Source organism: Hemicordylus capensis, chromosome 6 (assembly GCF_027244095.1).
Source record: "Hemicordylus capensis ecotype Gifberg chromosome 6, rHemCap1.1.pri, whole genome shotgun sequence".
Taxonomy (NCBI): domain Eukaryota; kingdom Metazoa; phylum Chordata; class Lepidosauria; order Squamata; family Cordylidae; genus Hemicordylus; species Hemicordylus capensis.
Window position 1 is genome coordinate 53149945 of NC_069662.1, and position 16571 is coordinate 53166515.

Below are 16571 nucleotides of genomic sequence, written 5' to 3' on the forward strand. Positions count from 1 at the left end.
TGGATGATCAGTGATTATTTAATTAGATGTCTCTGCTAGTTAATAAATTCATCCAATTTGCCTAAATTGAAGGGCAGTAACTGGTACTGCAAGGATTTTGTCTTGGAAATCTTAGGCAATAAAAGGCATGCAGTAACTACCCCAGTTCCAAATATATATTTTTCCAGAATTCATGTACCTCAAATACAATATTCTCTACGAGCAGAAACTGACAACTAAAACACACTCTCCAGAGAACTTTTGTTGGTCTGAATCATTCCAGAATGCAGTCTGGAAATTGCAGGTTTGAATGTTCTCAGAGTTAAAACTAAAACATTCTTCTTAGATAGCCATTGCATGTCAGGTTTGGGTTTTGTTTCATTTTGAGGTGGGGGGGGGTTGATCTTCTAGATTCAAGAGCTAGCTTCTAGGTAGGGTTGTGCCACAGGAACAACACACTAGTGAAACACCACCCACTAAAATGGTAACAGGAGAGTTTTAAGCACATTCAGATTATTTTACTTTATTTTTTGTTTGTTTTGGTAGCTCAGATGCATTGGGCAATTTTACATGTGTGTACATTTAAATATAATGTGAGTCAAAGCAATCTTTTATTGGACAGACTTCTGTTGACTTAGAAGGACACCAAGCTCTTCATTATGGGCAGGCCCCCTTCTCTCAGCCTCAGCTTTCCCTTCTATAAAATAGATGCAAAAAGATCTACTGCCACAAAATTATTGTAAGGCTGAATGAGAGAGAGTAAGTAAGTAACTTTATTACGATCGTAGATCAGACAGTACAACAACAGAAAAGAGGGGAAAGAAGAGAGGAAAAAAAGAAAAGAAAGAATATTACATGAGACTACAACGTATTTGTACAACGTACAAACAATGTAGCAAAACCTAGCCACATTGAAGGTAATCTCTTTACAAAAATTGGATAGCAAAAACTCTAAGTAAAATACATCGGAGTGCCCTGGAAACTTCCCCAGGAGAAGAGAAATTAGTTTTAAACGAGCATCACTGTAAAATTTACAATATAAAATAACATGAGGGGTAGTTTCTACAGCACCCATTCCACAGGGGCAAATCCTTAAGTTAAACGGAATCCCTTTGTATCTACCATCCCTAACAGCCGTCGGAAGGGCGTTTAGACGGGCAAGAGTAAATGCGCACCTAAATTTAGGGTGAATGAGAGAGAGAGAGACAGACAGAGAGAGAGAGAGAGAGACACAGAGACTGGGCTTATCTTGTAACAAAGCACAGTCCCGCCATCTTTTCCCCTACCAGTATAAAAATTTGTGTTTATTGCATCATCAGCTGCTTTGGCATTACAGTACTTGTCAGGCCTCTTATGGCTTTCTCCTCACAAAACCATGAATTGCTTAATGTAAAGCCAGCATACCTATTTCCACCCCTGCAAATTACTGAGCATATAAATAAATACCTAAGTTTAAAAATGTACAGGCCAACAAAGAGAGCAAGAAGGAATTATCATATGCCCAGCTAGCTAATGGTTTCAGAGAAGGGAGGGATGGCAGTTGCAGACCCCTTTGGCATGTGGCTTGACTCACAGGCTTGAGTGACCTAGATTATTTCACTAAATATTTATTGAACCATATAGACACCTATGGCATGGCATGCTAATGGATGACTGCTACTGGAATCCTGTGGAGAGTGAGTCTCAAGTGCCCCAAAATCATGTGGTTTAAAAAGAGAGAGATTAAACTTCCAGGAAGTAGACATACTTCAGCACAAAGTTTAAATCTGCTCCACAGAATCAGTGGCACTCTTACTCCTGGACTTTGGGGCTGAAGTCCAGGGCCTCCACACCTCTTCCCCCCGCCCAATCCTCTTTAGTCTGTCCTGGATGGTGTGGTCGCCTCTGGCCTGCACTGCCCCAGGCAAGCAAGTGTGATTGTGACCGGTGCTGGGTGCTTTAGAGACAGCGTGGGGAGTGGCGAAAGTAGTATGTGGGGTGGGAATATGTTAGGTTGCGTGTTGAAATGTTTCTGCTAGTGGCTATTTGCATAAATATACCAGTTTTATATTCTTACATTCTTGTGAGTTCAGTTGCTGTGGGTGGGTGGGTGGGGAGCTCCAGTCAGGGTGGGCGTCTCCAAAGGCCTTTAGGTCCAGGCTCCCAAATTACCTAGGTGTATCTCTGCACAGAATTTAACTATACCAGTGGTTCCAAACCTGGGCTCCTCCAGATGCTGCTGAACTACAACTCCCAGCATCCCCAGCTACAGTTTATTATGGCTGGTGATGCTGGGAGTTGAAGTTCAGCAACATCAGGAGGAACCCAGGTTGGGAACCACCAAACTACGCAGTACTGACAAGCTAGCCAGTCTAGGCCTTTTAGGAGACTGCTGCTCCATAATGGTACACTTAGAGTGTCTAGCTGTGCACCAGGTTAGTTGTGCTCTCTAAGAAGCTATAAGCAGGTTTGTCTGTTTGGGTGGGTAGATGTAGCAGAGGTGATTACGATTTCAATCTCAATTAGAGAAGAAACTTTGATTTCCCCCAAATCCTACCACGCATGGAGTCCATGTTTTCAACATCCCAAATAATCTATCTGGGAAAGGGGATGGTGTGGAGTAAGACAGAATCGCTGTCAGGAGCGGTCTGTCCTAACGCACAGCTCTACTTGACAAATGGTCAGCCTGCAGGCAGTGCAGCTCTTGTTAACACTGGGGTGGGATGAGAGAGAGGCACGCAAACAGAGCTGCTGGGAACCAGAGGCAACTGCACCGCGCTGGGCAGCACCCTGGCTAGTTAGGATGAGCCACCCCGGCTCACTGGGCTCAAGGATCTAGTAGACTGTTCAACTAGAAAATCTCAAACACAGACTCTCTCAGGCTTATCATTGTAAGTTTAGACTGGCCCCGCTCTGCCCATTTTTAAATGGAGGTTGAAAACCTTTCTGCTTCAGAAAACTTTTAGTTCTGAGCAGAACTCATTTTATATTGGTTTTATTTATTCTGTGCTCTGCTCTGTTTTTAATTTAGTGTTGCATTTTAAAGCTGTTTAATGTGTCAATTTTTTTTGGTAAGCAACTGTTATTTCTAAATGAAAAACAGGGTGTAAATATAGAAAAGGAAATAAAGTAAGCAAGTGGGGGTGGGGGAGGAAAGCAGGAAACTTTTTCCAACACATTCATGCCTTAGACAGTGCTATTGCTTCAAACATTTTGTCCAACACAAGGAAAAGGACTTTAAAGCACTGGGGTAAGGTGAAATTAGTTTTGCCTTTTGGGATATACATAATATAACTGGGACCCCTTCCCTGCAGATCAAGTAAAGTGCCCACACCATACATGGACACCTATCGTGCACTGGCAGAAACACACCGACACTGGCAATAAGGTCACCTCATTGACCCACCCTGGGGGTCGGAAGCAAAGTCACGGCTAACATATAACATTGTCAATAATTTCTGCTTGTAGGCAGGAAATAGGAAGCGGCCAGTACAAACACACGCACATTCATGGACACAGGGGAAACTGGGACATGATTCAGAGTTCAAATGAATACACACTGGGATTTGGAAGGAGAATGAATTAGGAGGCTTAACTCACACATCTGGCACACACCCCCTCCATAACTGGGTGCATGGAGATTTCAGTCTGGTTCTTTGCCTGTTCAAATGTGGGCAGCCCTGAATTTCTAAGAAGAAAGGTGCTGGGGATTCAAGCCTGCCTAGCTGTTACCTTCTGTCCCAAAAAGATGGGTTAACTGCAATCATTTACTGCTGAAGGAAAAGCAGTCTGCACATGTTCAGAGGCACACTAGTTTATACATTTATATCCCACTCTTCCTGCAAGGAGCTCAGAGTGGTATATTTAACATATTTATATACTGCCCAAAAATCCATTCCTCTGGGCAATTTACAACAAAACAGCAAAAATCCAAACAAAATCCAAACATTAAAATATTTAAAATTTAATATAATGTTAAAAACTAAGTCTAATTAAAAGCCTGGGTGAAAAAATGCATCTTTAGAGACTTTTAAAACATTGTCAGAGATGGGGAGGCTCTTATTTCGCCAGGGAGTGCATTTCAAAGCCTCAGGGCAGCAATAGAGAAGGCCCATCCCTGAGTAGCCACCAGAAGAGCAGGTGGCAACTGCAGAGGAACCTCTCCAGATGATCTCAGTGGGAGGTGGGGCTCATGGCGAAGATGACGTTCTCTTAAATACCCAGGACCTAAGCTGTTTATGGCTTTATCGGTTATAAACAGCATCTTATATTTGGCCCAGAAACTTATTGGTAGCCAATGCTATTTAGTATAAGAGCAATATGGCCTCTCCAAGATGACCCACAGACCTAGCTGTCATATTCTGTACCAACTGCCATTTTCAGACTATGTACAAAGGCAGCCCCACATAGAGTGCATTACAGTAGTCAAGTGTGGAGATTACCAGCATATGTACCACTGTTCTGTGGTCGTTTATCTCAAGAAACGGACACAGCTGGTGTATCAACTGAAACTGATAGAAAGCACCTCTGGACCGCCTCAACCTGGGTCACCAAGGAGAGGTCTGGATACAGATCAGACTGAGTACCTGTCCCTTCTGGGGCTGTGTGAACCCATCTCTGGCCCAGAGTCACCCAGAGAGTTTCATGGCTGAACAGGGATTTAAACTCTGGTCTCCCTGGTCCTCTTCCAACACTCTAGCCACCACACCATTCTGGCTCTCACTCTGCTTTATTACTTTTCCCCATGCTTCAGGGCCAAGCCCTGGGAACACAACGTAGTGGACTCTGGTTCCAGTGAAGCTTGGGATGGAGGTCTCTTTGAGAATAGCTGGCTCTTGGGTGTAGGATCTGTGCTCACTGGAGTGCACTATAGGACATCGCACCTTAGGGTACTCCAGTGATTTTTCCTTTTTTGCAAAAAGCCGACCAGTGCAGGGTTCTGCATGTGATATCATCCTTCACACAACCTCCTTCGGTGCGCAGGTGGTGTGAAGGCTGCCATAGCATGTAGAACTCTGCATGGATCAGCTTTTTGTGGCAGCCGTGCTAGGGTAGCTGGAAGAGCAGACTTCCCTCCTCTCTTGCCCTCTGTCTCCATAGATGTTGACTTTTAAGACAAGTGTCCAGATGCTTTGGCTGAAAAGGAAAGAAAACACTTCAGCTCTCTGAGGTAATATTATCCAAATAAGTATGTGTGAATTGGCTTGACTTCCATAATTTATTCCCAGTGTGAATTTGGGAGTTTATCTGGCATAAGTTTTAAATTTGGTGGTCTATCATTTACACACCATGGGATGTGATTCACAAACACTTAGTGGAATCTAGCTGTGCAACGCTGAGAAACTGGTCAAATGAACACATTGAGGTCATGTCATCTATCCAAAAGCATTTTTTTAAAAAGAATGTTTGTAAAATATTACATTTCATCATTCTATTGAGGAGAATAAAGCTACCTTCTGTTCTATTTATTTATTTAACATATTTTTATACCGCCCAAAACTTACGTCTCTGAAAGGTTTACAACAAATTAAAAACAAAAAGCAAAACATTAGTTAAAACAAAAACAAAAAGTTTAAAACATTACAATTTTAAAATTTTAAAACAATATTTTAAAACAGCATTAAAACAATATTAATTAAAAGCCTGGGTAAACAGATACATCTTTAAAGACTTTTTAAAAGCTGTCAGAGATGGGGAGGCTCTTATTTCACTAGGGAGCGCATTCCAAAGCCTTGGGGCAGCAGCAGAGAAGGCCCGTCCCTGAGTGGCCACAGACAAGCTGGTGGAAAATGCAGACGGACCTCTCCAGATGATCTCAATGGGCAGTGGGGTTCATGACGAAGAAGATGTTCTCTTAAATACCCAGGGCCCAAGCTGTTTAGGGCTTTATAGGTTATAACCAACACCTTGTATTTTTCCTGGAAACCTATCAGCAGCCAGTGTAGCTCCTTCAATAAAGGAGTTATAGGGTCTCTCCGAGATGACCCAGAGACCAACCTGGCTGCCGCATTCTTGACCAACTGTAGTTTCTGGACTACATACAAGGGCAGCCCCACATAGAGCACATTGCAGTAATCCAGTCTGGAGGTTACCAGCATATGTACCACTGTTTGGAGGTCGTTCATCTCAAAAAATGGATGCAGCTGTTGTATAAGCCAAAGCTGATAGAAGGCACTTTTGGCCACCGCCTCAATCTGGGAGACCAGGAAGAGGCTTGGATCCAGAAGCACCCCTAGACTGTGTACCTGTTCCTTCTGGGGAAGTGTGACCCCATCCAGAACAGGCAGATAAAAACCGTCTCTCAAGTTCCGACCCCACACAATGAGTACCTCGTAACAAACTCAGTTTGTTATAACTCATCCATCCCATCACCGACTCCAGGCAGGCATTTAGGGAGATTATGCCCTCTCCCGATGATGCTGACATGGAGAAATAGATTTGGGTGTCATCAGCATACTGATAGCACCCTGCACCAAATCTCCTGATGATCTCTCCCAGCGGTTTCATGTAGATGTTAAACAACATCGGAGACAATATGGAGCCCTGAGGGACACCATACAAAAGTTCAGATTTTGAAGAACAGCAGTCTCCAAGGGACACCATCTGAAACCTGCCCGAGAGGTAGGAGCGGAACCACCGCAAAGCAGTGCCTCCAACTCCTAACCCCCTCAGATGCTCCAGAAGGATACGATGGTCAATAGTATCGAAAGCTGCCGAGAGTTCCAAAAGGACCAACAAAGTCACACTTCCTCTGTCCATTCCCAATTGGAGATCATCCATCAGGCCGACCAAGGCAGTCTCCATCCCATAACCGGCCTGAAAGCCAGTTTGAAATGGGTCAAGATAATCAGTTTCCTCCAAGACTGTCTGGAGGTGGGAGGCCACCACCCTCTCAATTACCTTGCCCAGCCACAGAAGATTGGAGGCAGGCCTGTAGTTGCTCAACTCTGAGGGATCCAAGGTAGTCTTCTTCAGAAGCAGTCTAATAATTGCCTCCTTAAGACAAGGAGGCATCCTACCTTCCCTCAGAGATGCATTTATAATCTCTACCAGGCCTTCTACAACAACCCCACTGCCAGATAATATAAGCCATGTCGGGCAAGGGTCAAGAGCACATGTGGTAGGCCGCACTGTTCCAATCAGCTTGTCCACATCTTCAGGAGTCACAAACTGGAATTGATCCAACCTAATCACACAAGAGGAGTTGCTGGACACCTCCACATCAGACACTGAAGTAATTGTGGTGATGGAGTCTAAGTTGGCCCGAATATGAGAGATTTCCCCCCACAAAGAATTCATTAAACACATCACAGTGGGTAATTGATGGTTCCAGATTCTGATTCAAGGGAGGAGGGGCACATACTAGCCCTCTCACAACCCTGAACAACTCTGCCGAATGTGAACTTGCAGATACAATACGGGCAGAAAAGAATCGCTTCTTTGCCGCACGTATCGCCTGAGCATAGGTCTTCAAATGTGCTCTATGTTGCAATCTGCCGGATTCAAGCCGAGTCTTTCTCCACTTGCGCTCCAGTTGTCTACCTCGCCACTTCAGCCCCCGTAGTTCTTCATTATACCAAGGGGCCAGTTTTGAAGCAGGTCGGAGAGGACGCTTAGCAGTGATCATGTCTACTGCCCTGGTGAGTTTGCTGTTCCAATTCTCCACCAGGGCATCAACAGGATCACCAGCAGAGCCTACTGCTTTGTTTTTATGCTAGTATTTTATAGATTTTAAATTTGGTCTGTTTATATATATATATTTTAGCTTAATATTTTTATTGTCTTTTATTGTATGTTTTAACTTTTGTAAACCTCCTTGGGGTTGTCTTTTAACGAAAGGCGGTATATAAATGCAACAATAAAAATAAAACACTAAATCCCTCCTTTCCTACTTGAAATCCTATTGGATCCAATAACCTTCTCGGGCGGACCATCCTAATAGGTCCCCCGCCCCTGCGAAGGTGGAAAGTGATTGTGAGTCCAACTTTAACCAGATGGTGGTCCATCCACGACAATGGGGAAATCACAGGATTCACCACCCACGGAACACCACCCTGATCAGAGTGAAAGACCAAATCAAGTGTATGACTTGATTTCCAAAAGAGCCAGTGTGGTGTAGTGGTTAGAATGCTGGACTAGGACCGGGGAGACCCGAGTTCAAATCCCAATTCAGCCATGATACTAGCTGGGTAACTCTGGGCCAGTCACTTCTCTCCCAACCTAACCTACTTCACAGGGTTGTTGTGAGGAGAAACTTAAGTATGTAGTACACCGCTCTGGGCTCCTTGGAGGAAGAGCGGGATATAAATGTAATAATAATAATAATGTCTGGATAAAACATACCAGTCAATAACACCTGTCTGACTGTGTAAATAAATAAATAATAAGACCAGCAATGTGTGTTGGCCACGAGACCACCTGAGATAGGCCCATAGTTGTCATGGCTGCTATGAACCTCTGAGCTGCCCCGGATGAATTAGTCCCAAAGTGAACATTGAAGTCCCCCAGCACCACAAGCCCAGGGGATTCCAACACCAAGTGGCTACCTGCAGACACATTATGTATTACATAAGAAACTTGAGTACTCTTCCAACAGACATTATCCTGATAAAAGTTTCCATCCTTCACAACACATGCACACACAGACAGTGCCCAGCACCACACAGGCAGGGTCATCCTGTCTGGTCTCCCAAACTCCCTCAACCCACTGCCAGCCACAACTCACGTGGTAGTTTGTTGACACGCCAAGGAACAGAGTTTGTGACAAAGCCACGCCTGGATGCTGTGACGATGACCCAGGTGCCCAGGCGGTAGTTGATGGGTAGCATGCTGACACCCTCTTGATCAGTGGCACCTGATGCCAGAGATGTCTGGTTGCCATACACTTCCACAGCTGCCTGAGGCAGTGGGGATAAGTCGCCATTCTCATACACCTGAACCTTGATCACCACCTCTGTAGGAGCAAGAAAACATGAAAAGCCATGTGAGCAGCGAAGAAGCCCAGTAACCATGACCCCCTAGATCTAGCTGTTTCCCAAGCTGCAAGTAACTTGTCTGGTTCCTCGGTGAAACTAATATGGGACATTCGAACTATGAACTACAGATATATAATGCTCTTCAACCAAAGTTCTCAAAGCGGTTTACATAGAATAGAAAAATAAATAATACATAACTAAGATGGTCCCCTGTCCCCAAACGGCTCACACTCTAAAAAAGAAACATAAGACAGATACCAGCAACAGCAGCCACTGGAGGGATGTTGTGCTGCAGTTGGATAGGGCTAGTTGCTCTCCCCCAGTGCTAAATATAAGAGAATTACTATTTTAAATGGTGTCTCTTTGCTCATTAGCAGGGGTGTTCTGTTTCACTATTTGGCTTCCTCTCCCTAGGACCTCCATGCTCTACTTCCTTCAGAAACCCTGCCCTTCAGTCCACTATCCCTTTCGTGCTTCATGCTTTCGGTTTGGCTATGCAGTCATTGGCTGCCCTCTGCCTGCCCAGTACCCCATGATTTTCACTGTCTCGCCCAACAACATGCAGCCTCTCCTATTGGACCCTAGGCCCTCTGTGAGGATTGTGTCTCAGCCAATCCATCCTCTCACTACTCTCACTGCAGTTGCTGTTTGTCAGCACTCTGTGGCTGACACTCTATCCTCACACCATTAGACTGTGAACATTTTGGAACACTGCAACAGCTCAATAATAGCTCAATAATAGCTGGCATATGCATGGATCTCGCAAACAGGGAGTCACACTATTAAAAACTTGAGTTCAAATTCAGGTTCAGGTTCATCAGTATTGTTTAACTCTATGGTTCACTTCCAGTTCAGACACCAACTTTAAGAAGTGGTTTGGTTCAATGAACTGATTTAGATATATTTTATGCAGAATATCATCAAACTCTGTTGCTTGTAATAGAACTCTTTAAAATGAACACAATGATAATTATTTAACTTAAGGAAAATATTAATTTTAAACTATCTGTTAATGTTTATGAACTGTCCAGAGATGCAGGTTTGGGGCAGTACAGAAATATGATAAACAAACAAACAAACAAACAAACAAACATTTATTATTTATTTATCTTATTTCTATATTGCCTGATAGAGATATCTCTAGGCAGTATACAAAGTTAAAACATAACAAATGTAAAAACAATATAAACCAGTTAATATTCATAAAACAGATAAAAACTATCTCAGTGAATAAAACACTAAAATTTAAATTTCAGTTAAAAGCCTGGGAAAACAGGAATGTCTTGATGGTCTTCCAAAAAGCAAGCAGAGAAGGAGATGCTATAATTTCAACAGAGAGTGTGTTCCAGAACCCTGGGACAGCTACAGAGACAGCCGGCCGAGTTGCCACCAGATGAGTTGATGAACCGTAACTGGGCCTCCCCAGAAGATCTTAATAGGCGGCAGGGTTCATGACAAAGAAGGTGCTCTTAAGTACCTTGGACCCAAGCCGTTGAGGGCTTTATAGGTAATAACCAGTACTTTGTATTTCACTTGGAAACATAGCAGCAGCCCATGCAGTCTTTTAAAATTGGTGTTATATGGTCCCTTTGGGTTGTCAATCAATCAATCAATCTATTTCAGTCATTGACCAAAAACATTACACTACACAATAGCCAATCACAATTTACATAAAATGTGACAAAACTTGGCCACTACAATTGTATACTTATAATTAAAATTTGCTAATAAGAAGACTAAATAAAATTCATCTGAATGTCCTGGAAACCTCTCAAGCAGAGGAGCAATAAGATTTAAACGATCATCCTTGTAAAGTGCACAATGTAGGATAACATGCTCAATAGATTCAATAACACCCAGTCCACAAGGACAAAGGCGAGATGTATAAGGAACTCCTCTAAACCTCCCCAAAAGTACCGCTGAGGGTAGCACATTTAAACGCACTAAAGACAAGGCCCACCTAAACTTAGGAAGAGTGATGTTAATTAAATAAGTAGCCAGTTTACTGCTGAAAATCTGATCTCCTAAGTACGAGCCTTTTGGAATTTTAGCAACTTCAGACTGTAAATCAATGTTGGAAATATGTTGCTTGATAACCTTCTCCGCAGTATCATGCCCCAAACTGATACTGATAAGGGTGTCAAATGAAAGCCGTAAAATTGAGATTTTGTTTTGACAAAGCGTTTCCAAGTGGAATCAAAAGGGTCGGTTAATACCAGATGGGCAAGTCCAGGTTGAAGAAAGACCAGTTTTAACCAGAATGCAAAAATGCACTTCCATTGAGCCAAGTACCACCTCCCACTTGATAACAACGTTAGGGACATATCTAGGAAGCTGTAAAATAGCCCTAATGAATTTTGTTTGTACAGCTTCCAGAGAGACAAAATTATTATAAGGGCCAAGCTGAGCTCCATATCATAATTGAGGATATACCCTGGCAGTAAACAATTTAATAGTGGCCAGAATGTATAGTGCTCCTTTTGTAAAGTAGAATGATCTGATAGCATATGCTGAGGCTTGGGCATTCTGCACTATCGACTTTAAATGAGCCTGCCGATTGCCCGTATGATGAAAGACCACACCAAGATACTTAAAGGTTTTTACCTGTTCCAGACAGTGGCAATTCATTCTCCATTTATGAAGTTTGGGGCACTTAGTGAAGACTAGAACTTTCGTTCTTTGATAGTTTGTTTCAATGAACTCATTGGCACAGAAGGAACTCAACAGTGAAAGCGCCCATCTCAAGCCAACCAGAGTTAATGACATGAGATTGGGTTGTCCCAGAGACCAGTCTGGCTGCCGCCACATTCTGTACCAATTGTAGTTTCCGGACTATGGACAAAGGCAGTGCCAGTTATAGTGCATTACAGTAGAGGTTACCAGCATGTGTACCACTATTTGATTTTTTTTTTACAAACAATACACATACAGCAGGATAAGAAACCTGAAAATAAAACCACCATACAATTGAAAGATGATTGTCTGATTGCTGAAGCACTTATATTGAACTTGTTGCCACTTTACTGTTTAGAGGTACAGCTTTGGTTTGGTCTCAAGGCTACCAAGAGACTTCAGGTTCAGTTCCGGTTTACTGAAAAAGACTCTCTAAACTGGATTCGAGTTCAGATTCATCCAACTTCCTGCTCACAAGCAACAAACATTTTCTATGCAAGCTGAGATTCCACAGAACTGCTCCTCCTCCACTGGCAATCCTACTATTGCCCAAGATCCAGCAGGGGTCTCTTGCACTGTGCAGCAGAGACCTCCTCCTCAGGCAAGTTTAGGCACCATGAGAATGGGAGAGGGGAATGCATCCCCTACTCTGCCCAGCTCAGGGATATCACACAAAGCCAGGTTTAACTTTGGCTTCATGTGATGCCTGGACCCACCCATTCCTACTGTTTCTGACGTCCTTCATATCCAAGCAAAAATTAAAAAAGACCTCACTTCCTCCGAGTCCTCTTAGCTGCTGGGGGAAAGGTTACGAGTGATCACAAATCAAAGCATGCAAGTATGCCAGGCCAAAGTGTGTGGACCTCCAATAAAAATTACCCTGCTCCCATACTCAAAAATTATACAACTCAAAAGATCATTTTGGAAGGGAAGCAATTAAGTAGCACTATGCATTCTAAAATCCATCCATTTGTTCCAAAGTCTAAAAGACAACTCACAGCCTAATCCAACACACAGATGGAAAAATGAACTTTTCCAGGAGAAAAGAGAGCAGAGACAGCATGAGGGGGTCATAAGGAGAAACCAGAGGTCTTGCTGACCCTCGGCAGCTCTGGACAACCACATGCTTTCATTCCCCTAGGTTTCTCGCACTACAGTTCCCACCTCTTCCCTTGCCACTGCTCAATCCCTATGCAGGTCAGGCAGTGCTAGCTGCCATCTATTCTGGCAATGTGTGCAAACACAAGGATTGGCCACACGTGATCTCCCCTCACTGTGCATGTAAGCAGAAGGAAGATCTCTGGATGAAAGGCCTGGTTTAACTCCATTTGGCTCTGGATCTCAGCTCCCTGATGGTGAAGAGGCTGCTTTATTTTATTTATTTATTTATTTATTTATTTATTATTTCACATATTTTTATACCGCCCAAAACTTACATCTCTTGTCACTGATGCCTCCTCCCTGCATAGGAGAAGGGGTGGGGACAAGGAGCCCACTCACGAGACTGGGTGAATCTGGGGTCAGCCATTGCCAACACAGTATATTTAGATGATATTTGGTTGTGAGGGGAAGCACAATTTACACTAATCCTTCTGTGCAGCTAATATAACGTTCAAAAGCAGGAAATTAAACTTACTTGAACTTCCTGTTACCACGCAACCAGGTGAAATCCAAAGCCGCTGTTAAAAAACAGGCTACCTGGGGCTTAATTTGTGCAAAGGCATTTTTAGTGACAGCATACAGCCCTAGGATAAACAACATAAGGTCTTGAGTATGTGCTGAATGCATTTTGCTCCCACTGAGGATATTAGCAGAGGTTAAAGGCAAAACTGGATTTGACACAGGAGATTCATAGTTAGGATTTCCTGCATTTCTTTTAATAGCAGCTGCAGAGGCAAGGAAGCAGGTAAGATCAGACTGGGACCACAATGCTGGGTTGGGTTTGGTTTTTAACTCATTCTTCCTGCACTGTTTTCCTGATTAAAGTCACCCCTCCCCAAGCTATTCACTCTGTGGGGAAAACATACATACATCTGTACAAAACTTGTAAGCCCCCACCGCAGGTAAAATAGCTTTGAAAAGAGGATTTGAACTGAGTAAACGGCATGTGAGGGGGGGGGATTAAAATATAAATCTCACTCATCGCCCCGATCTCTGATTCATCCTACTACACATCAACAAGGCTGATTATTTTTAAAGGAGGGAGATCTTAATTATGGACCTCCTGTGTGGTCTTTTCATCCCCAGCACATCAGAGAACAAAGAGTTTTATTTAGGTTAGAGAAAGTCATAGGTTAATGGCTACTAGAGAGTAAACATGAACAAGTTTACGTTGGAATGTTCAAACTTGTCAACTAGCTGAGGTGAAAAGCTCTGGATCAGTCTCCCTGGAATAGCTGTGCACTGAGCTCAAGACACAACTGGAAAAACCAACTGCCTACTGTAAGAAGAGGCAGTATTTCTGCGCAACATGGAGGTAGATCTAATAAACATTTTATTTTGGGATAGCTCATGAATAGGTTTTGTTTGTCCAATTATGTTTGGGGTTTTCTTTTCTTCAGATTGACCCATGGGACCCTAAAGCATTGCCCATTGTCATGAATTATTGTGTATACTGTGGCTGGCATCCTTACACAGCAAGGACACAACGAGGGCTGCAGCCTCACAGTGGGAGGCAGCTCAACCCAGCCAGAGGCTTCCCCACTGTGGGATGGTGATTTTCAGTGAATTTCTCTGCCTCAGAAGTGCATTTTGCCTTCGGAAAATATGCTCCAGACTAGGGCTGCACAACCCACAGGGACATATTTTATGAAGGCACAAGGCACTTCTGGAGAAGGGCAGACCGCCAAAAATCACCCCCACCCCCAGGTGCAGCAGCAGTGGGGAAGTTCTCCACAGCACAGACACATCTTCCCGGAGTCTGAATCATGTCAGCCTGTGCCTATTGCTAAACTAGGTGCCATACAAAAACTAGTAAGACATGATCCTGCCTAGACTTACAATCCAACAAGAACAAAAATGAATTGGAAGGGACATGTCGAGTTAATCCACTGAATGCTTTTCAGGTTGAACAGCAGCAGCAGTCGCAAAGAAAAGACAAGGAAAAATAGTTTTCAATAATATCTTAAATACAGAAAGAGAAGAACCCAATTTTACCTATGATGAAATAACACTCTTGACAGGGCTAGCTCCAGGTTTGTGGGGGCCCTCAGCAAACTGCCCTCCATGGGGCCTATTACTACTTGAGCGAGCCCCAAAAGAGTTGGTCCACTGCGACCACACAAAGATTATGGACACAGAGGTGGTCTCAGAGATTAACAGAAGAGCATCATCCTGAGGGCTCTGAGCCCTGAGCTCCTACGGTAGGTATACAGAAAATAAAGAGAGGATAGCCAAGAGTGTCACATGGAATCAAGACACTCTGGGGTCCAATTTGCCCAGCTGGGTCTGCAAGGGAGTGGTGGCTGGCTGGCCCCACCTCTAAAGGCAAATGGGATTAAATAGATGACCTCCTCAATCCTTTTTAAGGGTGGTTTCCGACATTCTACAGAAAGCACAGAGAACATTAATCCTGTCAGCAGAGGTGCACCAGGGTAATTTTGGAGCCTGGACCTAAAGGCCTTTGGAGGCCCCCCTCTGCTTTGGTGGCCACACACACGCACACACTATTTTAAACATGTGGGTTCTTGATGGCAGAAACAGCAACTGAACTCACAAGAACATAAGAATATAAAACAGGTATATTTATGCAAATATGCATTAGCAGAAACATTTCAAAACACAACTTAACATATTCCCAACCCACATATTTATTTTCCCACTCCCCTCTCTGTCTCTAAAGCAAAGGTCACACTAAGCTACCCAGCACAGTGGCAGCCAGTGCCACCCAGGACAGAATAAGGAGAATTTGGAGGCCCCCAGGGAGTGTGAAGGCCCTGGACTTCAGCCCGGAAGTCCAGGAGTAAGAGCACCTCTGCCCTTCAGCACTTCTGTGTAATGCCCAAGGAGATCTTTGCTCTGTAGGTTTGAAAGGCCGTGCAGTCAACCCACACACATCTGGAACAGTCCACGCACATCTGGAGCCAGCTCTCTTTATTCTAAAGGGAGCTGATGATCAGTTTGAGGGGTCCCTCTCTTTGAAAGGTAGAAGTCTTACTCAAATAATGCAAAGTGCTAGAACTAGTTTCCAGAGAGCTCTGTCACTGACAAAGCTTAGTGAGTGCCATGGAGAGAATACAACAAATAAGCACCCTCTTTCTGCTTCTCCAGACGAATGAGCTTTAGAGAGTATTCCAGTAATAGGGGATAGGCACAGGTGGCAAATCTGGCTCCCAATATAGCCCATAATCCAGAAGACGCCATTCCCAACACACATGTGTGTGCCTGCACACATACGCACAGTCTATTATGCATGTTGGTGACTTGGGTTGCCATTTCTGGATATCAAAAGTTCTGGAACTCAGGCAAGGTCTGGAGGTGGAACAATCTGGGTCAGTGGGCAGAACCTGAGCAGGTGTGGAATTTGGCGGGTGGGGGGCAGAGTCTAACAGTTTGGATATGTCCGGTGGAGATGTCTGGTGCAAAATCCATCTATTCACAAGATATGTACACACACGCACACACCCCTGAGAGGAGGTACTCTTGCTCTCTGCTTTTCTGGCAACTGGCCTCATTTTGGGTCCAGGCTGGCCATCCCAACTCCCCCACCTTTTTGTTTTCTGGTTGGCTGGCAATCCTACTCTCAAACTAACACAAAGGCAAAGGGCTCTTTTCCCACAGTGCAGACAGCTTCTGTAAGAGTTCTCCTCTTACACATTTCAGCTGCTCACTCTTATAGGGAAGCCAAGACACAGGCAAATGGTAGTGAGCAGCTGAGGCAGAAAAGGAAGGGCTTTGTGTCAAAGCTCCTTCTGTTGTTCTTCCCAATGGGGCGGGGGAGGGTGTTACAGAGCCCTTTGCCTGTAT

At 43.9% G+C, this 16571-nt stretch overlaps 1 protein-coding gene across 9 annotated transcripts in view; it reads right to left on the minus strand.

The window, feature by feature from the left end:
* FAM171A2 (family with sequence similarity 171 member A2) overlaps positions 1–16571 on the minus strand; it is a 56038-nt gene that overhangs the window by 24486 nt on the left and 14981 nt on the right. For 4 of the 9 annotated variants that reach the window (XM_053265856.1, XM_053265855.1, XM_053265857.1 and 1 more), the window contains exon 2: positions 8684–8911. The exons of 1 other annotated variant lie outside the window; for it this stretch is intronic. In XM_053265856.1, the coding sequence (XP_053121831.1) occupies positions 8684–8911 (228 nt within the window). Of the gene's footprint in view, positions 1–8683; positions 8912–9277; positions 9298–13242; positions 13352–14606; positions 14622–16005; positions 16040–16571 lie in introns of those variants that run through there. 4 more of the 9 variants (XM_053265861.1, XM_053265859.1, XM_053265862.1 and 1 more) reach the window with 4 other exon arrangements.